At 47.0% G+C, this 19994-nt stretch overlaps 1 protein-coding gene across 1 annotated transcript in view; it reads right to left on the bottom strand.

The window, feature by feature from the left end:
• LOC143807115 (uncharacterized) overlaps window positions 1-16535 on the bottom strand; it is an 87940-nt gene extending 71405 nt beyond the window's left edge. The window contains exon 1 of the mRNA XM_077288377.1: window positions 15872-16535. Coding sequence (XP_077144492.1) covers window positions 15872-16028 — 157 coding nt within the window. The 5' untranslated portion in view covers window positions 16029-16535. The remainder of the gene's footprint in view (window positions 1-15871) is intronic.
• Between the last annotated feature and the right edge of the window lie 3459 nt (window positions 16536-19994).

Raw genomic sequence — 19994 nt, 5'->3', positions numbered from 1 at the left:
CCTCTTAAAAACATACACATTCCTCACATCCCATAATACTTCCTTTATACATGCAACCATTAACCACAACACTCTCTCCTTCACTCCATCACACATTCCCAAGCCAAACATGAACAACTCGAATGATAACAAGCTGACACCACACAATTCTTTACACAACGGTCCCATTCTTCCAATCACCTCCGTAGCATAATGACAATTCCAAAACACATGTATTACACTTTCCCTTCCACCACACCCACCTCTCGGACACATATCACTTCTCCCCAAACCACGATTCTTCTGAAATTCTCTAACTGGTAACACTCCATGCAAAGACTGCCACACAATCTCACTCTGCCTATTCGTCATACCGTCCAACCGCACTTTCTTCCATACTTTTTCTATATCATTCCCTCTTACCATGTTTATTCCACACTCTGTCTCTCTACATTCAATCATCCTATACACAGCCTTCTTATTACTCAACAACCTAACATCCACATCACACAACTCATACTTCACCAAAAATTTATAAACCCACACATACCATCTAGGCACATCAAAAGCAACCGGATACCTCAGATCCCTCTCTCGCCACCTCAAACGGAATAAATACGCCCCAAACAAAAACCTACACAGACAAGAAAACTTCCCATCCATCCTAATCACCCTCAACACAAAAAACACAATATTTACACCAAAAAACACCTCAAGGTTTGGAAAACCCAATCCACCTTTTTCTAGACGTTTCACCAAAACCTCCCTCCTAGCCCTCTCCATTCTAGAATTCCACAAAAACACAAACAGAATCCTATTTAACCCCCTCATACACATATACCCCGGCGGAAAGACCACTGCAATATATAAGAAAATAGGCAAAATCACACTTTTAATAACTAAGATTTTTCCAAAAAACGAAAGACTTCTCATCTTCCAAAAACATAACTTCCGCTCAACCTTTCCTTTCGCATCATCCCAACTTTCTTTCCCATCCAAACTCTCTGAAAATTTCACCCCCAAAACCTTAATAGACCCAGTCACCTCATTCACTCCTACATCCTTACTTAAAACCCCTCCCCCAAAAACCTTACACTCACTCTTCTCCCAATTCACCTTAAATGCTGACGCACCACAAAAAATAGACACTAATACCTTCACCCGCCTCACAGAATACTCTGAATCACACAACACACACACACAAACACACACGTCATCCATATAACCACTAACCTTCCATTCCCTCCCCCCACCTCCTGGCACTTGTACACCTCTAATCACTTTATCTTTCCTCAACATACAAAGCAATGGTTCAATTGCACAGATAAAAACCACAGGAGACAAAGGACAACCTTGTCGCACACCTGAAAAAACATTCACTCTTCTACCCACATAACCATTCATCAAAACACAACTATAAATGTCCTTATATAAGCTCCTCACCCTCCAAACAAAATCAGGCGGAAACCCCATTCTCAATAATACCCGGAACAAAAAACTATGTGCTAACCGATCATACGTCTTTTCAAAGTCCAAACTCAAAACAAATACACTCTTCTTCCAACTCATACAGTCCCACAAACAATCTCTCAACATACACACACACTCATGTATACGTCTCCCAGGCACCGCACAATACTATTCATCCCCAATCACACTCTCTATCACATCACGCATCCTATTCGCCATTACTTTCGCATAGATCTTATCATCGCAATTCAACAACGTTATCGGTCTCCAATTTTTTAAAGTCTTCAAATCTCCTTTTTTAGGTATTAACACAACCATCCCTGCACGCATACTCTCAGCCACCTCCATACTAGACCACATATACTTACACACATCCACAAAATCCTTACCAATCACATGCCACATCACCCTATAAAACTCTATAGGAAGACCATCCTCTCCTGGAGTCTTATTTAACGCCATGCTATTCATTACCTTCCATACCTCATCATCTGTCACCTCACCCATCACTCTCTCTCTCTCCATCTCACTCAATTTATTTTCTAATACACTTAGTACATCCTCCTCCAAAGCCTCATCCCTCCACTTCACTGCATACAGCTCCTCAGAAAACGTAGCCACCTCTTCACACATATCCTCCCCACTTACTTCTCTTCCATCCATTGCATTCAAAACACCCATACTCTGCTTTTTCCCAAAAATCTTTTTAAAGAAAAACCTCGAACATCTTTCATCTTGCTCCATTCTATCAATTTTTGCCCTAAAAATAATACTCTTCCCTTTCTCCTCCAAAAACTCATTAATTTCTTTTTTAACCTTTTTTATCCCCTCTTCCACCTCCATTCCTCCATCCCTCAATTTATACAATAAACATAAACGGGCATTCAACTTAACAAACTTCTCCCTCTTAATTGCCGCAAACTCATACCCCACACTTTTAAAAAACTTTTTTGTCTGCCTCTTAACCCAATCCGACCACTCACAAACATTCCCAAAATTTTCCTTACTCTTACACCACTGTTCATACTTTCTCACATACTTCTTCCTCACATCTTCATTTTCCAACAATTTCACATTTAATTTCCACAAACCCTTTCCAAACACACCATTATTTAACATTAATATCTAACTCACACAACACACAAACATGGTCCGAAAAAACGACCCTATCCTGCTTATATCCAACAGGAATAATATTTTTAGAAATAAAACAATAATCCAACCTGGACTGTGCTCTTCCACTATCAGAAAAAAAGGTATCTAACAAAGGGTTAACCTTACACACACGTTGCATATCACTCAAATCAAAGTCAGTAACTAACTCCAGCAAGACTTTTCCAGACACATCCACATTCACTCCCCCCACATCACAATTCATATCACCCACAATCACCACAGGCACTCTTCCTGGAACAAAAAGCTTCACTTTTTCAAATAATAACTTACGCTCATTTTTTTCTACTGGCGCATAAATATTGATAACACAAAACTTAGCATTTTTATATTCAAAATTTGCTAAGATACACCTCCCCACCTCCACAACCAAATAATTATTCAAAACAACCTCCTGCCCCTTAACTAAAATACCCACACCATCATTTCTATTATTTGCACTACCAGACCACACAGACGCACCATAAGACCACTCATCCCCTTTCACACCATCCACAATCCCACATTCTTGCAAACAAAAAATAGATGCACTCTGCATAGCTAAAAAATCCAAAATTGCTGCTCTCCTTCTCGCTTTCTTAAAAACTCTCACATTTTGAGAAACTATAGAAAAACCCATACTATAAAAACAAAAAACACAATGGAAAAATTTCCACAAAAACTACACACATTACACAAAAAGCCCTTGACAAAGGTCAAGACTCACAGAAAGGGAAAAAAAAACAACAGATCCACTGAGCTTTCATTCTACCCAGTATCACCATTGTCCTCCTCTGCCATTTGGACTGAACAGCTATTCCCTGAATCACTAACACGTTCGTGCTCACTCCACTTTTTTTTTTTAGCTGGCCCAATTTTCCTCTGAGGCATACTACTGCATGCCTCATCACTTTCCCCATCCTCCTCCCTCTGACACGTCTTCCCACCCCTGTCCTCATCTGAAGAAAACCCTCCAATATTCTGAGGATCTGAGGGGTGCACCAGGCTCTCAGCTTCAGAAATGCACACGTCTTCCTCCGTTGCATCCATTGCTTCCTCAAGAGAAAACATTTCAGGCACAGTAGAGTCATCATCTTGCTCCTCATCTTCTTCCTGATCTTCTTCCTTATTAAACCCCTTCTCTACTATTTTTGCTGCCAACCAAAACTCCTTATCTTCCTTCTGTTGTTTTTGGGCATCACTCATAGAACCACGGGGTGCTAGCACAATGTCCTCTGGAGTCACAGAGCGTCTTTCCCTCTCCCTCTCCCTCCTTTCCTCTCTCTCCATTCTTTCAGATTCCTTTCTGATAATCGCCAACCTCCTCCTTCTCTCCTCCTCCTCTCTCCATTCACTCTCTGAGCGTCTAGGTGCCCTCATCGGACAATCCTTATACATGTGGTCACCACTACCACAGACATCACAGGTCTTAGCCATCGGGCAATCACCAGCCATATGCCCCTCCTTCTTGCAGTTTCGGCAACACTGCCCCTTCTGGCAGTCTGCCTGAACATGTCCAAAAGAGAAACATCTCCTGCAAAACAGAGGTTGCCCAGGATACGTGAGGAAACCCCTATGCCCTGCCACCGAAAAATTCGCCGGAGGGTGTCTGAAACCACCCACACTGCCAGGATCTCTTCTGAATCTTACACGATACTTGTATCGACAATTGAAGATTCCTAAACAGTTGACTTGCTTCTCTCCCTTTGAAACAAAGTCACAGTACTGTGAGAGGAAGCTCTCCAACAATGCAGGTTCAGTAAAGGGGTTATAGACAGTGATAGTCACCTGCCTTTCCTGAAGACCAAACAGTGGTTCACATTTGACTCCCTTCAAACAGGGATCTCCGGCATGATTCCGGAACCACTCATAGATATTCAGGCAATAATGCTCCGACATAAAAGTAACGTCGTAGTTACCTTGATTAGGGAACTCATTGATACTATAGATGTTCTCCCGTTTTCCTCCAGCCTTTTCCTCAATAAGGTCACGAACGATAAATACCACACTGTTCCTTGCCCGGATAGATGGCTCCAACGTCACACGGATGGTGTTCTTCACATAATTCATCTTCAAAGCTGTCGGTACAAGCTACCACAGAAAAAGACAAAAATCTCTGCAAAAGAGTCTGGATTCCTCCAGAAAAACCTCACTCCTGACAGCTGTTTCGGGGTGTTTGCCCCTCATCAGTGTGGAGTAGGAATCTGGCTATTAGGAGCAATGCCTAGTAAAAGGCTGTGAAGGAACAGATGATTGGCCTCGGGGAGACCAAAACATCCAACACCGCGGAGACACCATCACGTGTTTCTCAACGCAGTGATCCAGAACACTGCCCCCATCCCTTATGGGAAATATGCAAATGCACGTAGGATAGCTGCGGAGACACCATCACATGTTTCTCAACGCAAGCAGTGAATAGCCAGACCTTTCCCCGGGAAGGAACAACCACGGGAAGGGCAGCATCCAGTAAAGGAAAACATCCAATACAGAAAAACCACCTATGCCAAGCATGGTATCCATCCACAGACAGCTGTTTCGGGGTGTTTGCCCCTCATCAGTGTGGAGTAGGAATCTGGCTATTAGGAGCAGTGCCTAGTAAAAGGCTGTGAAGGAACAGATGATTGGCCTCAGGGTGACCAAAACATCCAACACCACGGAGACACCATCACGTGTTTCTCACCGCAGTGATCCAGAACACTGCCCCCATCCCTTATGGGAAATATGCAAATGCACGTAGGATAGCTGCGGAGACACCATCACGTGTTTCTCAACGCAAGCAGTGAATAGCCAGACCTTTCCCCGGGAAGGAACAACCACGGGAAGGGCAGCATCCAGTAAAGGAAAACATCCAATACAGGAAAACCACCTATGCCTAGCATGGTATCCATCCACAGACAGCTGTTTTGGGGTGTTTGCCCCTCATCAGTGTGGAGTAGGAATCTGGCTATTAGGAGCAATGCCTAGTAAAAGGCTATGAAGGAACAGATGATTGGCCTCGGGGAGACCAAAACATCCAACACAGCGGAGACACCATCACGTGTTTCTCAACGCAGTGATCCAGAACACTGCCCCCATCCCTTATGGGAAATATGCAAATGCACATAGGATAGCTGCGGAGACACCATCACATGTTTCTCAATGCAAGCAGTGAATAGCCAGACCTTTCCCCGGGAAGGAACAACCACGGGAAGGGCAGCATCCAGTAAAGGAAAACATCCAATACAGGAAAACCACCTATGCCAAGCATGGTATCCATCCACAGACAGCTGTTTCGGGGTGTTTGCCCCTCATTAGTGTGGAGTAGGAATCTGGCTATTAGGAGCAGTGCCTAGTAAAAGGCTGTGAAGGAACAGATGATTGGCCTCGGGGAGACCAAAACATCCAACACCGCGGAGACACCATCACGTGTTTCTCAACGCAGTGATCCAGAACACTGCCCCCATCCCTTATGGGAAATATGCAAATGCACGTAGGATAGCTGCGGAGACACCATCACATGTTTCTCAATGCAAGCAGTGAATAGCCAGACCTTTCCCCGGGAAGGAACAACCACGGGAAGGGCAGCATCCAGTAAAGGAAAACATCCAATACAGGAAAACCACCTATGCCTAGCATGGTATCCATCCACAGACAGCTGTTTTGGGGTGTTTGCCCCTCATCAGTGTGGAGTAGGAATCTGGCTATTAGGAGCAGTGCCTAGTAAAAGGCTGTGAAGGAACAGATGATTGGCCTCGGGGAGACCAAAACATCCAACACCGCGGAGACACCATCACGTGTTTCTCAACGCAGTGATCCAGAACACTGCCCCCATCCCTTATGGGAAATATGCAAATGCACGTAGGATAGCTGCGGAGACACCATCACGTGTTTCTCAACGCAAGCAGTGAATAGCCAGACCTTTCCCCAGGAAGGAACAACCACGGGAAGAGGTCCTTCATCTGTGCCCACTTTGCAAGTGTGATTTTCACAACTGTAAGGGGGTGGCAGGACCCCTCAGTTGTGCCCTCTCCTCCTTCTGTTTGACCCCCGTGCACTTTATGTACTGTGATGTAATGTATTATGTTGAGCTGTGTTTGGTCTTAATGTAATGTATATGCTGTATTTGTATTGTAATGTGTATGTTCCATTTAAATGCTAATGTGTTCATTGTATTTACTACTGCTTGTTGGGGGCTGGACTTGCAACCACAAAAGGGAGAGGAAGCTGTTGCTTCCTCAGGACTGCCCGGATATGTTGGCCAGGGCAGATGTGCTTTACAGACAGGGCACTGCCATAGGTCTGTTGCCCCGGGATAAGGGCCAAGGACTGGACAAAAGGGCTAAAGACTCTGAAAGGGCCCCCGCTTTTTTGTTCAAAAAAACAAAAATATACAGTCTGTTCTGTCAGACTGAGGCCTGTTGAAAAATCATAGTTTGTCAGGCATACATAGTATAGTTGTGTGTGCTAGCCTTGTGCCTTTTGTGTTTTAAATTCACTGAAAAAGTCCTCATATATCTGCGTGCTCCAACTTTGGGCATTTTAAGCTGGTGGACCCCTTTTTTGCTGTCTGACACTCTAATTTTATACAGCACTATTTAGCTTTAAAAAATATAAAAAGGGGGGCGTGGCCTGACTGCACTGCTGAACAGTCACACTGTAGCTCCTGCATTGAAGTGAAGCTAAACGAGTTTTTTAACCCTTTCTTAGCCAATTCTCTCCCCTGTGAAGCAGGCCTCAATACTCTCCCTGCAGGGAGGACTTTTATGCACCGCAAGTTGCTTTCATGGCTCTAATTCTATACAGCCCTATTTAGCTTCCAAAATTATAAAAAGGCCACATACAGGTCCTTCTCAAAAAATTAGCATATAGTGTTAAATTTCATTATTTACCATAATGTAATGATTACAATTAAACTTTCATATATTATAGATTCATTATCCACCAACTGAAATTTGTCAGGTCTTTTATTGTTTTAATACTGATGATTTTGGCATACAACTCCTGATAACCCAAAAAACCTGTCTCAATAAATTAGCATATCAAGAAAAGGTTCTCTAAACGACCTATTACCCTAATCTTCTGAATCAACTAATTAACTCTAAACACATGCAAAAGATACCTGAGGCTTTTAAAAACTCCCTGCCTGGTTCATTACTCAAAACCCCCATCATGGGTAAGACTAGCGACCTGACAGATGTCAAGAAGGCCATCATTGACACCCTCAAGCAAGAGGGTAAGACCCAGAAAGAAATTTCTCAACAAATAGGCTGTTCCCAGAGTGCTGTATCAAGGCACCTCAATGGTAAGTCTGTTGGAAGGAAACAATGTGGCAGAAAACGCTGTACAACGAGAAGAGGTGACCGGACCCTGAGGAAGATTGTGGAGAAGGACCGATTCCAGACCTTGGGGAACCTGAGGAAGCAGTGGACTGAGTCTGGTGTGGAAACATCCAGAGCCACCGTGCACAGGCGTGTGCAGGAAATGGGCTACAGGTGCCGCATTCCCCAGGTAAAGCCACTTAAAAGCAGCACTGGACTGTTGCTAAGTGGTCCCAAGTACTTTTTTCTGATGAAAGCAAATTTTGCATGTCATTCGGAAATCAAGGTGCCAGAGTCTGGAGGAAGACTGGGGAGAAGGAAATGCCAAAATGCCTGAAGTCCAGTGTCAAGTACCCACAGTCAGTGATGGTGTGGGGTGCCATGTCAGCTGCTGGTGTTGGTCCACTGTGTTTCATCAAGGGCAGGGTCAATGCAGCTAGCTATCAGGAGATTTTGGAGCACTTCATGCTTCCATCGGCTGAAATGCTTTATGGAGATGAAGATTTCATTTTTCAGCACGACCTGGCACCTGCTCACAGTGCCAAAACCACTGGTAAATGGTTTACTGACCATGGTATTACTGTGCTCAATTGGCCTGCCAACTCTCCTGACCTGAACCCCATAGAGAATCTGTGGGATATTGTGAAGAGAAAGTTGAGAGACGCAAGACCCAACACTCTGGATGAGCTTAAGGCCGCTATTGAAGCATCCTGGGCCTCCATAACATCTCAGCAGTGTCACAGGCTGATTGCCTCCATGCCACGCCGCATTGAAGCAGTCATTTCTGCCAAAGGATTCCCGACCAAGTATTGAGTGCATAACTGAACATTATTATTTGATGGTTTTTTTGTTTGTTATTAAAAAACACTTTTATTTGATTGGACGGGTGAAATATGCTAATTTATTGAGACAGGTTTTTTGGGTTATCAGGAGTTGTATGCCAAAATCATCAGTATTAAAACAATAAAAGACCTGACAAATTTCAGTTGGTGGATAATGAATCTATAATATATGAAAGTTTAATTGTAATCATTACATTATGGTAAATAATGAAATTTAACACTATATGCTAATTTTTTGAGAAGGACCTGTATTTGCCAGTGTGGTATTTCCGTGACAGCCCTCATATATCTCTGTGCTCCAAGTTTGGGCATGGTAGGCCGTTGTACCACTTTTTTTGATGTCTGTTACTCTAATAATATACAGCACTATTTAGCATAAAAAAAAATATAAAAGGCCACATATTTGCCAGTGTGGTATTTCTGTGACAGCCCTCATATATCTGCGTGCTCCAAGTTTGCTCATTGCACGCCGGTGTACCCCTTCTTTTGCTGTCTGATACTCTAATTTTATACAGCAGTATTTAGCTTTAAAAAATATTAAAAGGGGGGCATGGCCTGACTGCACTGCTGAACAGTCACACTGTAGCTCCTGCATTGAAGTGAAGCTAAATGAGTTTTTTAACCCTTTCTTAGCCAATTCTCTCCCCTGTGAAGCAGACCTCAAGACTCTCCCTGCAGTGAGGACTTTTATGCACCGCAAGTTGCTTTCCTGGCTCTCAGCAGCCCGGCACCGTTGAAGGAGGACAGAGGAGAGCGGGAGCGCCTGTCAGGGAGAGACTAGGTGAGCGAGAGCTAATAACCCGGGCCCCTGCAGTTTCCCTCAGACTAGGGAAATCCTGACTGACCCTCTACCTGGAGTTTACACTGAAGGTGTGCATGTCCAGGCCTCGAACCTCACCCTGTCTCCTGAGCTCAGCCCTAGGCTGAAACCTCCGCCCACCACCCAGTGAAGATGTTATTTCCCAATACCCACAGTTAGCACAGACAAGGATAAAAGAAAATATACACCAAGCCGCAGTCACTCAGGAATACACTATAAATGTGCAGGGCAAAATAAATACAAACATAGGAAGGAGTAAATAAGACAAAGGAAAATACACCACCAGCAACGAATCTCCAACCACCAGCTCTCCTCACCAGAACGAGATAACAACGCACAAGACAGAAGCTATAATCGGCGACGCCCAAAGATCAGGAGAACTATTTAAAGGCAGTGGGCATGGCCTAGCTTCCAATCCAAGGATTAGGTAAATTAACCCCGGAACAGCTAGATAAAATCTAGCAGACGCCAATGAGCAAATAGTGGTCAAAAGCGGAATTACCGCTGTCTGTCGGACGACCTGGTCTGAACAGCGTCCGACATGACAGTACCCCGCCTTCTACGAGGGACCCCAGGGCCCTCACGGCTAATAGGACCCGGCTTGTCCGGATGACAGCGGTGAAACAACCTGACCAGCCGGTCAGCATGAACGTCCGAGGCTGGTACCCAGGACCTCTCCTCAGGCCCATAACCACGCCAATTTACCAAGTACTGTAAAGTGCGATGCACTACACGAGAGTCAACCACCTTGGAGACTTCAAACTCCAAATTACCATCCACCAAGACTGGAGGTGGCATAGGCGCCGCGTCCACAGAACCCACCACCTTCTTTAGAAGAGACCTGTGGAACACGTTGTGTATCTTATACAACGTAGGGAGCTTTAATCGGTATGCTACTGGGTTAATGACGGCGGTGACCCTAAATGGACCAATAAACCGTGGACCCAATTTAAGGGATGGTATTTTGAGTCTTATGTTTTTTGTGGATAACCACACCCAGTCATCCACACTCAGGTCCAGACCTGGCACATGCCTACTGCCAGCCACACGTTTGTACCTAGCACCCACACTCAACAGGCGCTGTTTAACTCTCCTCAAGACTGATGACAATTGTTTTCCTCACTGGTCCTCCTCCGGAACGCCAGAAGAGCCCCTCTGACTCAAGGTACAAAATTGAGGATGCAGCCCGTAAACACAAAAAAACGGAGACTCCCCAGATGACTCCTGGCGGTGATTATTGATGACAAACTCATCCAAAGGAAGAAAGGTAGATCACTCCTCCTGGTTATCAGAGACAAAGCAGTGTAAGTACTGTTCCAAATTTTGGTTCATACGCTCAGTCTGACCATTTGACTGAGGATGAAACGCCAAAGAATGAGATAGCTTGATTCCTAGCCGTGAGCAAAACGCTCTCCAAAATTTTGCCACAAACTGAGACCCCCTATCAGACACAATGTCAGATGGAACCCCATGAAGTCTGACCACCTCCTGCACAAATACTTGGGCCAGAGTCTTAGCGTTAGGCAACGCAGGCAAAGACACAAAGTGCGACATTTTAGAAAACCGATCAACAATCACCAAGATGACCGTGTTTCCAGCTGATGAGGGCAAATCAGTGATGAAATCCATGGAGATTTCCGTCCATGGCTTACTAGGTACCTCAAGAGGAAGTAGTGTGCCAACAGGACGGGAGCGAGGCGTCTTAGCCCTAGCGCACGTGGTACAAGCTGACACGTATGAGACCACGTCCTGTAGGATCTTGGGCCACCAAAACCAACGTGACACCAACTCCAAGGTACCTCTAACCCCTGGGTGACCAGCCAGGACAGCAACATGATGCTCCGCCAAAACCTTTAGGCGGAGATAAAGCGGTACAAAAGATTTGTTGACGGGAAGCTCAGATGGCACCTCCTCCTGAGCCTCGGCAATCTCAGCCTAAACCTCGGTAGTGAGAGCTGAAACCACAACACCCTTTTGGAGGATGGGTACTGGATCTTCCCGAGGTTCTCGCCCCGGAAAACACCTGGACAGAGCATCTGCGTTAGTGTTTTTAGACCCCGGTCTGTAAGTGACCACAAAATTGAACCGCGTGAAAAACAATGCCCAGCGAGCCTGCCTGGGGGACAGACGCTTGGCAGACTCCAAATACAGCAGATTCTTATGATCGGTAATAACAGTTACCTGATGTACCGACCCCTCCAAGAAGTGTCGCCATTCCTCAAAGGCCAACATAATTGCCAACAACTCCCTGTTGCCGATATCATAGATACGTTCGGCGGACGACAGTTTCTTGGAGTAATAGGCGCACGGACGTAAACCACTCAAAGATGAGCCTTGAGATAGTACCGCCCCCACAGCTACCTCAGATGCATCGACTTCCACAACAAAGGGTTTAGATACGTCTGGCTGCACAAGAATGGGGGCTGAAACAAAACTGTTCTTAAGAAATTCAAATGCGCGCACAGCAGCCTCAGGCCAAATGGAGAAATTGGTACCCTTTTTAGTCATGTCAGTTAGCGGTTTAGCAATGATGGAAAAATCCTTGATAAATTTCCTATAGTAGTTAGAAAACCCAAGGAACCACTGAAGTGCTTTCAGGTTATCAGGACGTTCCCAACGCAGCACCGCCTGCACCTTAGCGGCGTCCATTTTAAAACCAGAAGCAGACACAATATAACCCAAGAAAGGCAACTCCTGAACAGAAAATACACATTTTTCAAGTTTAGCATACAGCTTATTCTCTCTGAGAAGCTGTAACACCTGCCTGACATGATCTAAATGAGTATCACGGTCGCAAGAATATATGAGAATGTCATCTAGGTACACGATAATGAATTTCCCCAAAACATGCGAGAACACATCATTGATGAAATGTTGGAACACTGCAGGTGCGTTAGTCAACCCAAACGGCATCACCAAATTTTCAAAATGACCCTCAGGGGTATTAAAAGCCGTCTTCCACTCATCACCTTAACGGACTCTTATGAGGTTGTACGCCCCCCTGAGGTCAAGCTTGGTAAACCACTTAGCACCTGCCACCTGGTTGAACAAATCTGGAATCAGAGGCATAGGGTATGGATCATGAACCGTAATCTGGTTCAGCTCCCTGAAATCCAAACATGAGCGTAATCCGCCATCTTTCTTCTTCACGAAGAAGAACCCTGCTGCCACCGGCGAGGATGACGGCCTGATGTGCCCTTTGCTCAAGCTTTCAGCAATGTAATCTTTTAACGCTTGTCTCTCCGGACCGGAGATGTTAAACATCCTTGCTTTAGGCAATTTGGCTCCTGGTTTAAACAGTCATAAGGACGATGTGGTGGCAGCTCTGATTAACGCTTCTCAGAGAACACATCCACAAAATCCTGAAGTTACTCTGGAACGCTTGAAGTCACCGCAGCCACACATGTGGCTTTTGTAAATTCTGCTCTTGGGCTCCCTCCGGTGGTTGTAAGTGGTACTGCTGCTGATCTCAGCAGTCATCAGGTGCTTTCACTTACTACCAATTCTGACTGGGCTACTTATTCTGGCTAGATCCTTTAGTCAGTGCCAGTTGTCCATTGTTTTCTGGAGGATTCACATCTCTGCTTGGTTTCTCCTGCTGGATTGTCCAAATCATCAAAGATAAGTCCTGGCTTTGTTTTTGGCAGTCCACATGCGGTGGACTTTATAGCTCAGTGAATTGCTATGTTTTTTCTTGTCCAGCTTTGTCTGTGTAAGGATTTATTCAGCTAAGCTGGAAGCTCTGGAGTTGCAGAGTTACCCTCCATGCCTTTAGTTAGGTGTGGAGATTTTTGTATTCTCTGTGGTGGATTTTTGTAGTATTTTAATACTGACCGCAAAGTACTCTGTCCTGTCTTTTCTTTCTAGTTAGCGTGGCCTCCTTTGCTAAATTCTGTTTTCAGTCTGCGTGTGTAATTTCCCTCTCCTCTCACAGTCAATATTTGTGGGCGGCTGTCTTTCCTTTGGGGATTTTCTCTGAGGCAAGATAGTTTTCCTGTTTCTTTCTTTAGGGGTAATTAGTCCTCCGGCTGTGACAAGGTGTCTAGGGAGTGACAGGAACATCCCACGGCTGCTTCTAGTTGCGGTGTTAAGTTCCGGGTCTGCGGTCAGTGTAGAGGCCACCTTCTCCAGAGCTCGTCCATGCTGCTCCTGGGCCACCAGATCATAACATGTGGCCAGGCAATTCTCCTGGCAGAACTCGCTCCACCGAATTATGTCCTGAGTTTTCCAGTCAATTACCGGGTTGTGCATAGACAACCAAGGAAAACCCAAAACCACCTGAGCAGGAAGATTCCTGAGCACCTTACATGTAACCCGCTCGGAATGTAGAACTCCAATGTGGAGTTTCACCTCAGCCACAAATTCAGTAATCTCCCCCTGAGAGAGAGGAGCAGCATTGATGGTGACCACGCGGATAGGATGAGACAGTTTTTCAATCCTAAAACCTGCTGTGCGTGCAAACTCCTCATCAATGAGATTTGTGGCTGAACCACTATCCACAAAAACAGTAATTGGCAGCTCACTGCCAGCAACAAAAACCTTAGCAGGGAGCATGCACTGAGAAACCACCATGGAGGATATACATAAGACTGGTCTCCTCCACACCCTCTGAGCTTAGAAGTTTTCCACCGTTGCGTTTTTCTTAGGCAGCAGAGGACAGATGTTAATGAAATGACCCGTTTTACCACAGTAAAAACAGGCTCCCTGCTTCCTGAGCTCAGGGACTGGACGCTTCACATGTGACACCCCTGTGATTTGCATAGGCTCCGTGGGCTCACCTGCAGCAACCTCACGTGAACCTAAACCTTCTCCCATAGGCGGTGTCTCATGCTCCCCCTGATGCAAACGGCGATCAATGCGGACAACCAGACTCATGGCGGAATCTAGAGAAGCAGGAGTCTCGTACATCAGAAGGGCTTTTTTAACCCTTCCAGAAATCCCATGTATAAACTGACTCCGCAATGCTGCATCATTCCATTGTGTATCGATCGCCCAGCGACGAAATTCAGAACAGCAATCCTCTGCAACTCGCTCCCCCTGGTGAATAGAGCATATCTTAGATTCTGCTAGAGCCATTTTGTCAGGTTCATCGTAGATTTTCCCAAGACAGGAAAAAAAACTCTCCACAGAGTCAAATGCAGCAGAATCAGATGGCAAAGAAAACGCCCATGCTTGGGGATCCCCACTCAACAATGACAACACCAGGCCCACACGCTAATCCTCATTACCTGAAGAAATCGGGCGCATACAGAAATATAGTTTGCAAGCTTCACGAAAAGAAACAAATTTACTGCGTTCCCCAGCAAATTTTTCAGGCAAAGGAAAATTAGGCTCAGCAACTCTTCCTGTCAATCCAGCTTGCACATTAGACACTGCTAGTCCCTGTTGCTGTACTGCCCCCCTTAACTCCGTGACCTGTAGGGACAGCGCCTCCAACTGGCGGGTTATGGAAGTCATGGGATCCATGACAAAACACAAAAAAAAGAAACCCCTTTTTTTGTGTTGTTGGGCCGATTATAATGTCAGGGAGAGACTAGGTGAGCGAGAGCTAATAACCCGGGCCCCTGCAGTTTCCCTCAGACTAGGGAAATCCTGACTGACCCTCTACCTGGAGTTTACACTGAAGGTGTGCATGTCCAGGCCTCGAACCACACCCTGTCTCCTGAGCTCAGCCCTAGGCTGAAACCTCCGCCCACCACCCAGTGAAGATGTTATTCCCCAATACCCACAGTTAGCACAGACAAGGATAAAGGAAAATATACAGCACGCCGCAGTCACTCAAGAATACACTATAAATGTGCAGGGCAAAATAAATACAAACATAGGAAGGAGCAAATAAGACAAAGGAAAATACACCACCAGCAACGAATCTCCAACCACCAGCTCTCCTCACCAGACCGAGATAACAACGCACAAGACAGAAGCTATAATCGGCGACGCCCAAAGATCAGGAGAACTATTTAAAGGTAGCGGGCATGGCCCAGCTTCCAATCCAAGGATTAGGTAAATTAACCCCGGTACAGCTAGATAAAATCTAGCAGACGCCAATGAGCAAATAGTGGTCAAAAGCGGAATTACCGCTGTCTGTCGGACGACCTGGTCTGAACAGCGTCCGACATGACAGCGCCATATTGGGACCTTCCATGCTTAACGGAGAGCCGCTCCACAGAGGTACAGCCTTCAGCGCGCTGACCCCGCTACCACCTCCCCAGCCAGCAACACGTTGGTGACTGAGCCCACCACACGGGACCGTGATCCAGTCCGTGCGGGTACGCCTGCCATCACCGCCCACTGTCTCCCCCATCACCTACCTCGGTTGCCTGTGTTGGAGATCCGGCTGGGGCTGTGACTCACGAGCGGCTGGGGCGCAGGTTCGGCTGCCTTCTTGCTGTGGCGCTCTTCAGTCCCGGCGCTGGACCTCGGCCTGGGGTGCTTTTGGGTGGACTTGGTGGACTCGTCCTTTTCCATCTGCCGCCATTTTGGACTTGCGGCTGGGGCTGCAGATCTTGTGTTCTATGAGTGAGGAAGACGTTCTTTCCTCCCCTGAACTTCCTTAGTCTCCTGGGCTTGATGTTTAACTCCTGCTGTCCCATACCCATTAAATAATAAAACAGCCACACCGTCTACCTTTTGTGCTCGGAGAAATTGCCTATTGTGGCTACTCTACTTTCTCAGTAATATAATACACGATCTGCTGTTATCTGTCTTTCTGGACTTGGGGCTTATCACCCTCAGGACTCCTTGTTAGCTACAATATAAGGAGTTTACTCGACCCTTTCATTTGTTTTTGATTCTTTTTTTTTTTTTTATCTTTGAAACCAAGGCTGCTATCTCAATTTTATTTGTTTTTTTTTTCTTTTTTTTTACATGCCCTTCCAGTGACATCTAGTGTACATACTAGGTACTACGCTGTAAAATCCATTATAATGTGGGCTTAACCAAACCTTCATATGTCCAAGTTGTAAACATAGCCTCTCACGTTAACAGTACCTCATAATGGTCAAATCACAAAAATAACATGAAAAAATAGCGAACAAAGCCGTTGCAAACAAACAGAAAAAAAATACGCATGGGGACCTGGACAAATATTAAAAGAAAAAATCAGATTCCTCTGAAACCTCTGCAAGAAGATCCCTTAAAAAAATCTACCTCTTTTGATAATCTAGATGATACTGACCCTAGCGGCGACAACTCAGACAGTGACACCATGATGGAAGATGCAGCTCCTATCTCTAGAGCTTTTATGAAAAAATTAATGGCCCAAAACATGAAACCTATCCTGGATGAGTTAGCGGGTATGCGCTCGGATCTCCAACAATTGTGTCATAGAGTCGAAGCTCTAGAATCTGCCAATACAGAGTCTGTCGACGCTTGAAACTGCCTCAATGAGCAAATCCTCAAACAGCAACACCATTTTAATGCAGCCTTACTAGCTGCAGAGGACCAGGAAAACAGGAGCAGAAGAAAAAACATACATATAAGAGGCATTCCTGAGTCTTTCGCAAATGAAGCTCTGGAAAAGGTAACCAGAGAAATTTTTGCCAACCTCATCGGCCAAGACAGAGCTGCTGCAATCACTATCGAGAGAGTACATCGAGCTCTGAGACCTAAACCAAGGCAAGATGAACACCCCAGAGATGTTATCTGTGGTCTCCTCAGCTATGTGGACACGGCTGCCATCTTAAAAAGCGCTAGAGAACAAGACAAAATCTTGTATGACAATTCGCAACTTCAACTCTTCCAGGACTTAGCCCCATCTACTCTTGCAAAGAGAAGGATTCTCAAACCCCTTCTTTCAGCTTTAAGAGCTAAAAATCTGAACTATAAATTGCTATATCCCTTCGGTCTTGCTATTAACATAGGGGGCCGACAAGTTTCCATTCGTTCCCCAGAAGATCTACTTAATGCTTGGGACTCCTTAGGCATCCCTCCGATTGACTTGCCTTCTTGGTTGCCGATTGACACCAGCTGGAACCTTCCTCCACTAGCGAGACCTCAGGATTGGTCTTTGAAGAAGTGCAGCGCCCCAGAGTCCTGGTCGTTGCAGTACTGGAGCTCCGCCCCAAAGGGGGGCTATGGTACGTCTGATGGCACTGAAGGAGCTCTTCTGACCAGGTATCACAGTCACCAATACACTTCACAGTCTGGCCTCCAGGGGGAGCTAAGGGTTCTATGTATTAGGCCACTCCTCACAATCTGGTAAAACTGGGGGTTAGGCAGGAAGTTAGATCAGAAAGCTGACTGGGTTGGAACCAGGCAACACCTTGTGGCAGAGGGTGTTGTAGGGGGAAGATTCCGAGGGGTCCCTGTCAGGGGTGGGATCCTGGCAGAGACCTAGCAAACAGAGAACAACGTTACGGGACCGCGCCTGCACGATATAGCGGCGGTACCCCAAGAAAGGATAAGAAGCGAGGTTCATTGTGCTGAGTGAGAAACGAGATCAACGCAACAAGGAGAATACCAGTAGGAGTCGTGCTGTAAGACGAGGCAACATCCTATTGAGGCACATAACCGGTGGCCGGAACGCCGAGGAAGTATAGAGCTCCAGGCCAAACTTCAAACCTACGGCAGGACAGTCAGTTATAGGCGGGCTGTCTCACCCAATTCACCTAGGAAGACACAGGGGGGGTAACAACAGGAGTGGGGCGACGCTAGAGTCCCGGAAGAGCTCCGAGCCTCCCCGTCATATGGGTGCGTCCTAACCATAAGATCTGGGGGACGTGGAAGAACATCAGAATCGAGTTGTGAGGGAACACGAGAAACAGACAGTTGTGAGGACTATCCCGTGGTGCTTAGCAGGGAAGGACTACAACACACAAGCGCTAGAAGGTAGGCACAGATTTCCACCTGCAAAGGGAGCTCTGGATGTGCCATCGGACCGGCCGGACTTGCGCAGCCCGGTTAACCGTATTCCGGATTGAGGGTCCTGAAGCCTTCAGTAAAGAGGTAAAGAGACTGCAAACTGGTGTCCTCGTTATTTACTGAAACCTGCACCGCGCCACCACAACATCATCACCATCTCGCACACCTATCATTGTACGCCCCTCAGCAGGGTCACGGACCGGGTCTAGCCACCGTGACAACCCCAGAACAGAGACTCAGAGGCCCGGTACCGGGTACCCCTTGGCCCTGCGACTGTGAGGGCGCTACAACTTGGCGTCACGAACAGGATCTACTTAAGCCTGAAGAATCAGGTCATGTGTGCCTTGGAACTGTGATTTATTAAACTTGGACTGTGACTTATTGCAAAGACTGTGCCGTGCCACTTGCCGCCAAAATCCGCTGCCATTACAGCGCTAGGGAGAGTGCAGGAGAAGAAGAAGGGCGTGGAGTAGGCGTGGACCAGCTGAGGAGCGCGAAAGACAATGGCCGCCCAGTCTAAACATTTTTGCATCCTGAGGACGTGTCCGTCAGCAGCAGAGGTCCGCCTCCTCATCCTCTTTGGAGGATGGAGACCATGGAGACGGGGCCGCCCGCAGAAGAGACCGCGGGAAGAAGACGCTGGAGAAGAAGTAAAGATGGCGACACCGGGAGCACCGCATGGGGACGACCCGACCCAGCATGAGGCTGCGCCACCCGATACAGCCCCAGAAGCGCCATCGTTGCAGGGACTGGACCTTACGGAGCTACCAATGGGCAGACCCAACTGGCCGCCGTCGGAGGAGTGTGTGGCCGCAGCCGAGGCCCGGCCGATAGCACGTCGCCTTGAGGCTGACGCACGTGTGACCGCTCGATTGGGCCAGCCTACGGAGGTCCGCCTAACTCCGGTGTCCCCTGCTTCCGCCATCCTGGCTGCGGCAGAGTGTGAGCTGCAGGCACAGGGCCTGAGGATCCTGCCGGAGGCAGAACACCTGCGGCGCCTGATGGCGGCATGGCGGAACAGACCCCAGCCTGCAGCCCAGGTCGATCTGATAAGTGTCGAAGAGGTCCCGCTGTCACAGTGGGGTGTTGTGGTGTCCTTCAACTCCCGAAAAGGAAGGGGAGTTATTCAGGAGATCGGGGAGCCACTACAGGTCCGTGTTGATCGAGGAGAAGTGGAGCCCTGCGGGGGAAGGTACGATTGTGACCTGGAGCCTGGCGACGCAGTGACCTATACCCGGTGGAGGAGGGAAACTGGCGAAACTGGCTGGATAGCTCGAGGCGTCCAACGGTGTGTCGCACTCCAGGCTGCTGCTGGAACGTCGGAGGACGAGCCTCCTGCAGAGAAGGTGCCGGAGCCCGTCCCCACGGAACCTCAGGAGGTCCAGGCCCACCGTGTGCCTCTGGGTCGCGCTCGCCCGCAAGCAAGGAGGGCATCCTGTTGAGGAATCCTGTCGTTGCTGAATCCAGGACCGGTCCTTGTCACGCCACCACGACCCGTTGGCCTGGTGAGGCCCGGAAGGAGACCGCCTCCTGCGATGCCAGAAAACTGAGTAAGCAAGAATGCTTCCTTAT

This window comes from Ranitomeya variabilis, chromosome 1 (assembly GCF_051348905.1).
Source record: "Ranitomeya variabilis isolate aRanVar5 chromosome 1, aRanVar5.hap1, whole genome shotgun sequence".
Classification (NCBI taxonomy): domain Eukaryota; kingdom Metazoa; phylum Chordata; class Amphibia; order Anura; family Dendrobatidae; genus Ranitomeya; species Ranitomeya variabilis.
Note: the sequence above shows the minus strand (reverse complement) of the source record. Positions and strands in the feature narration are given on the sequence as shown.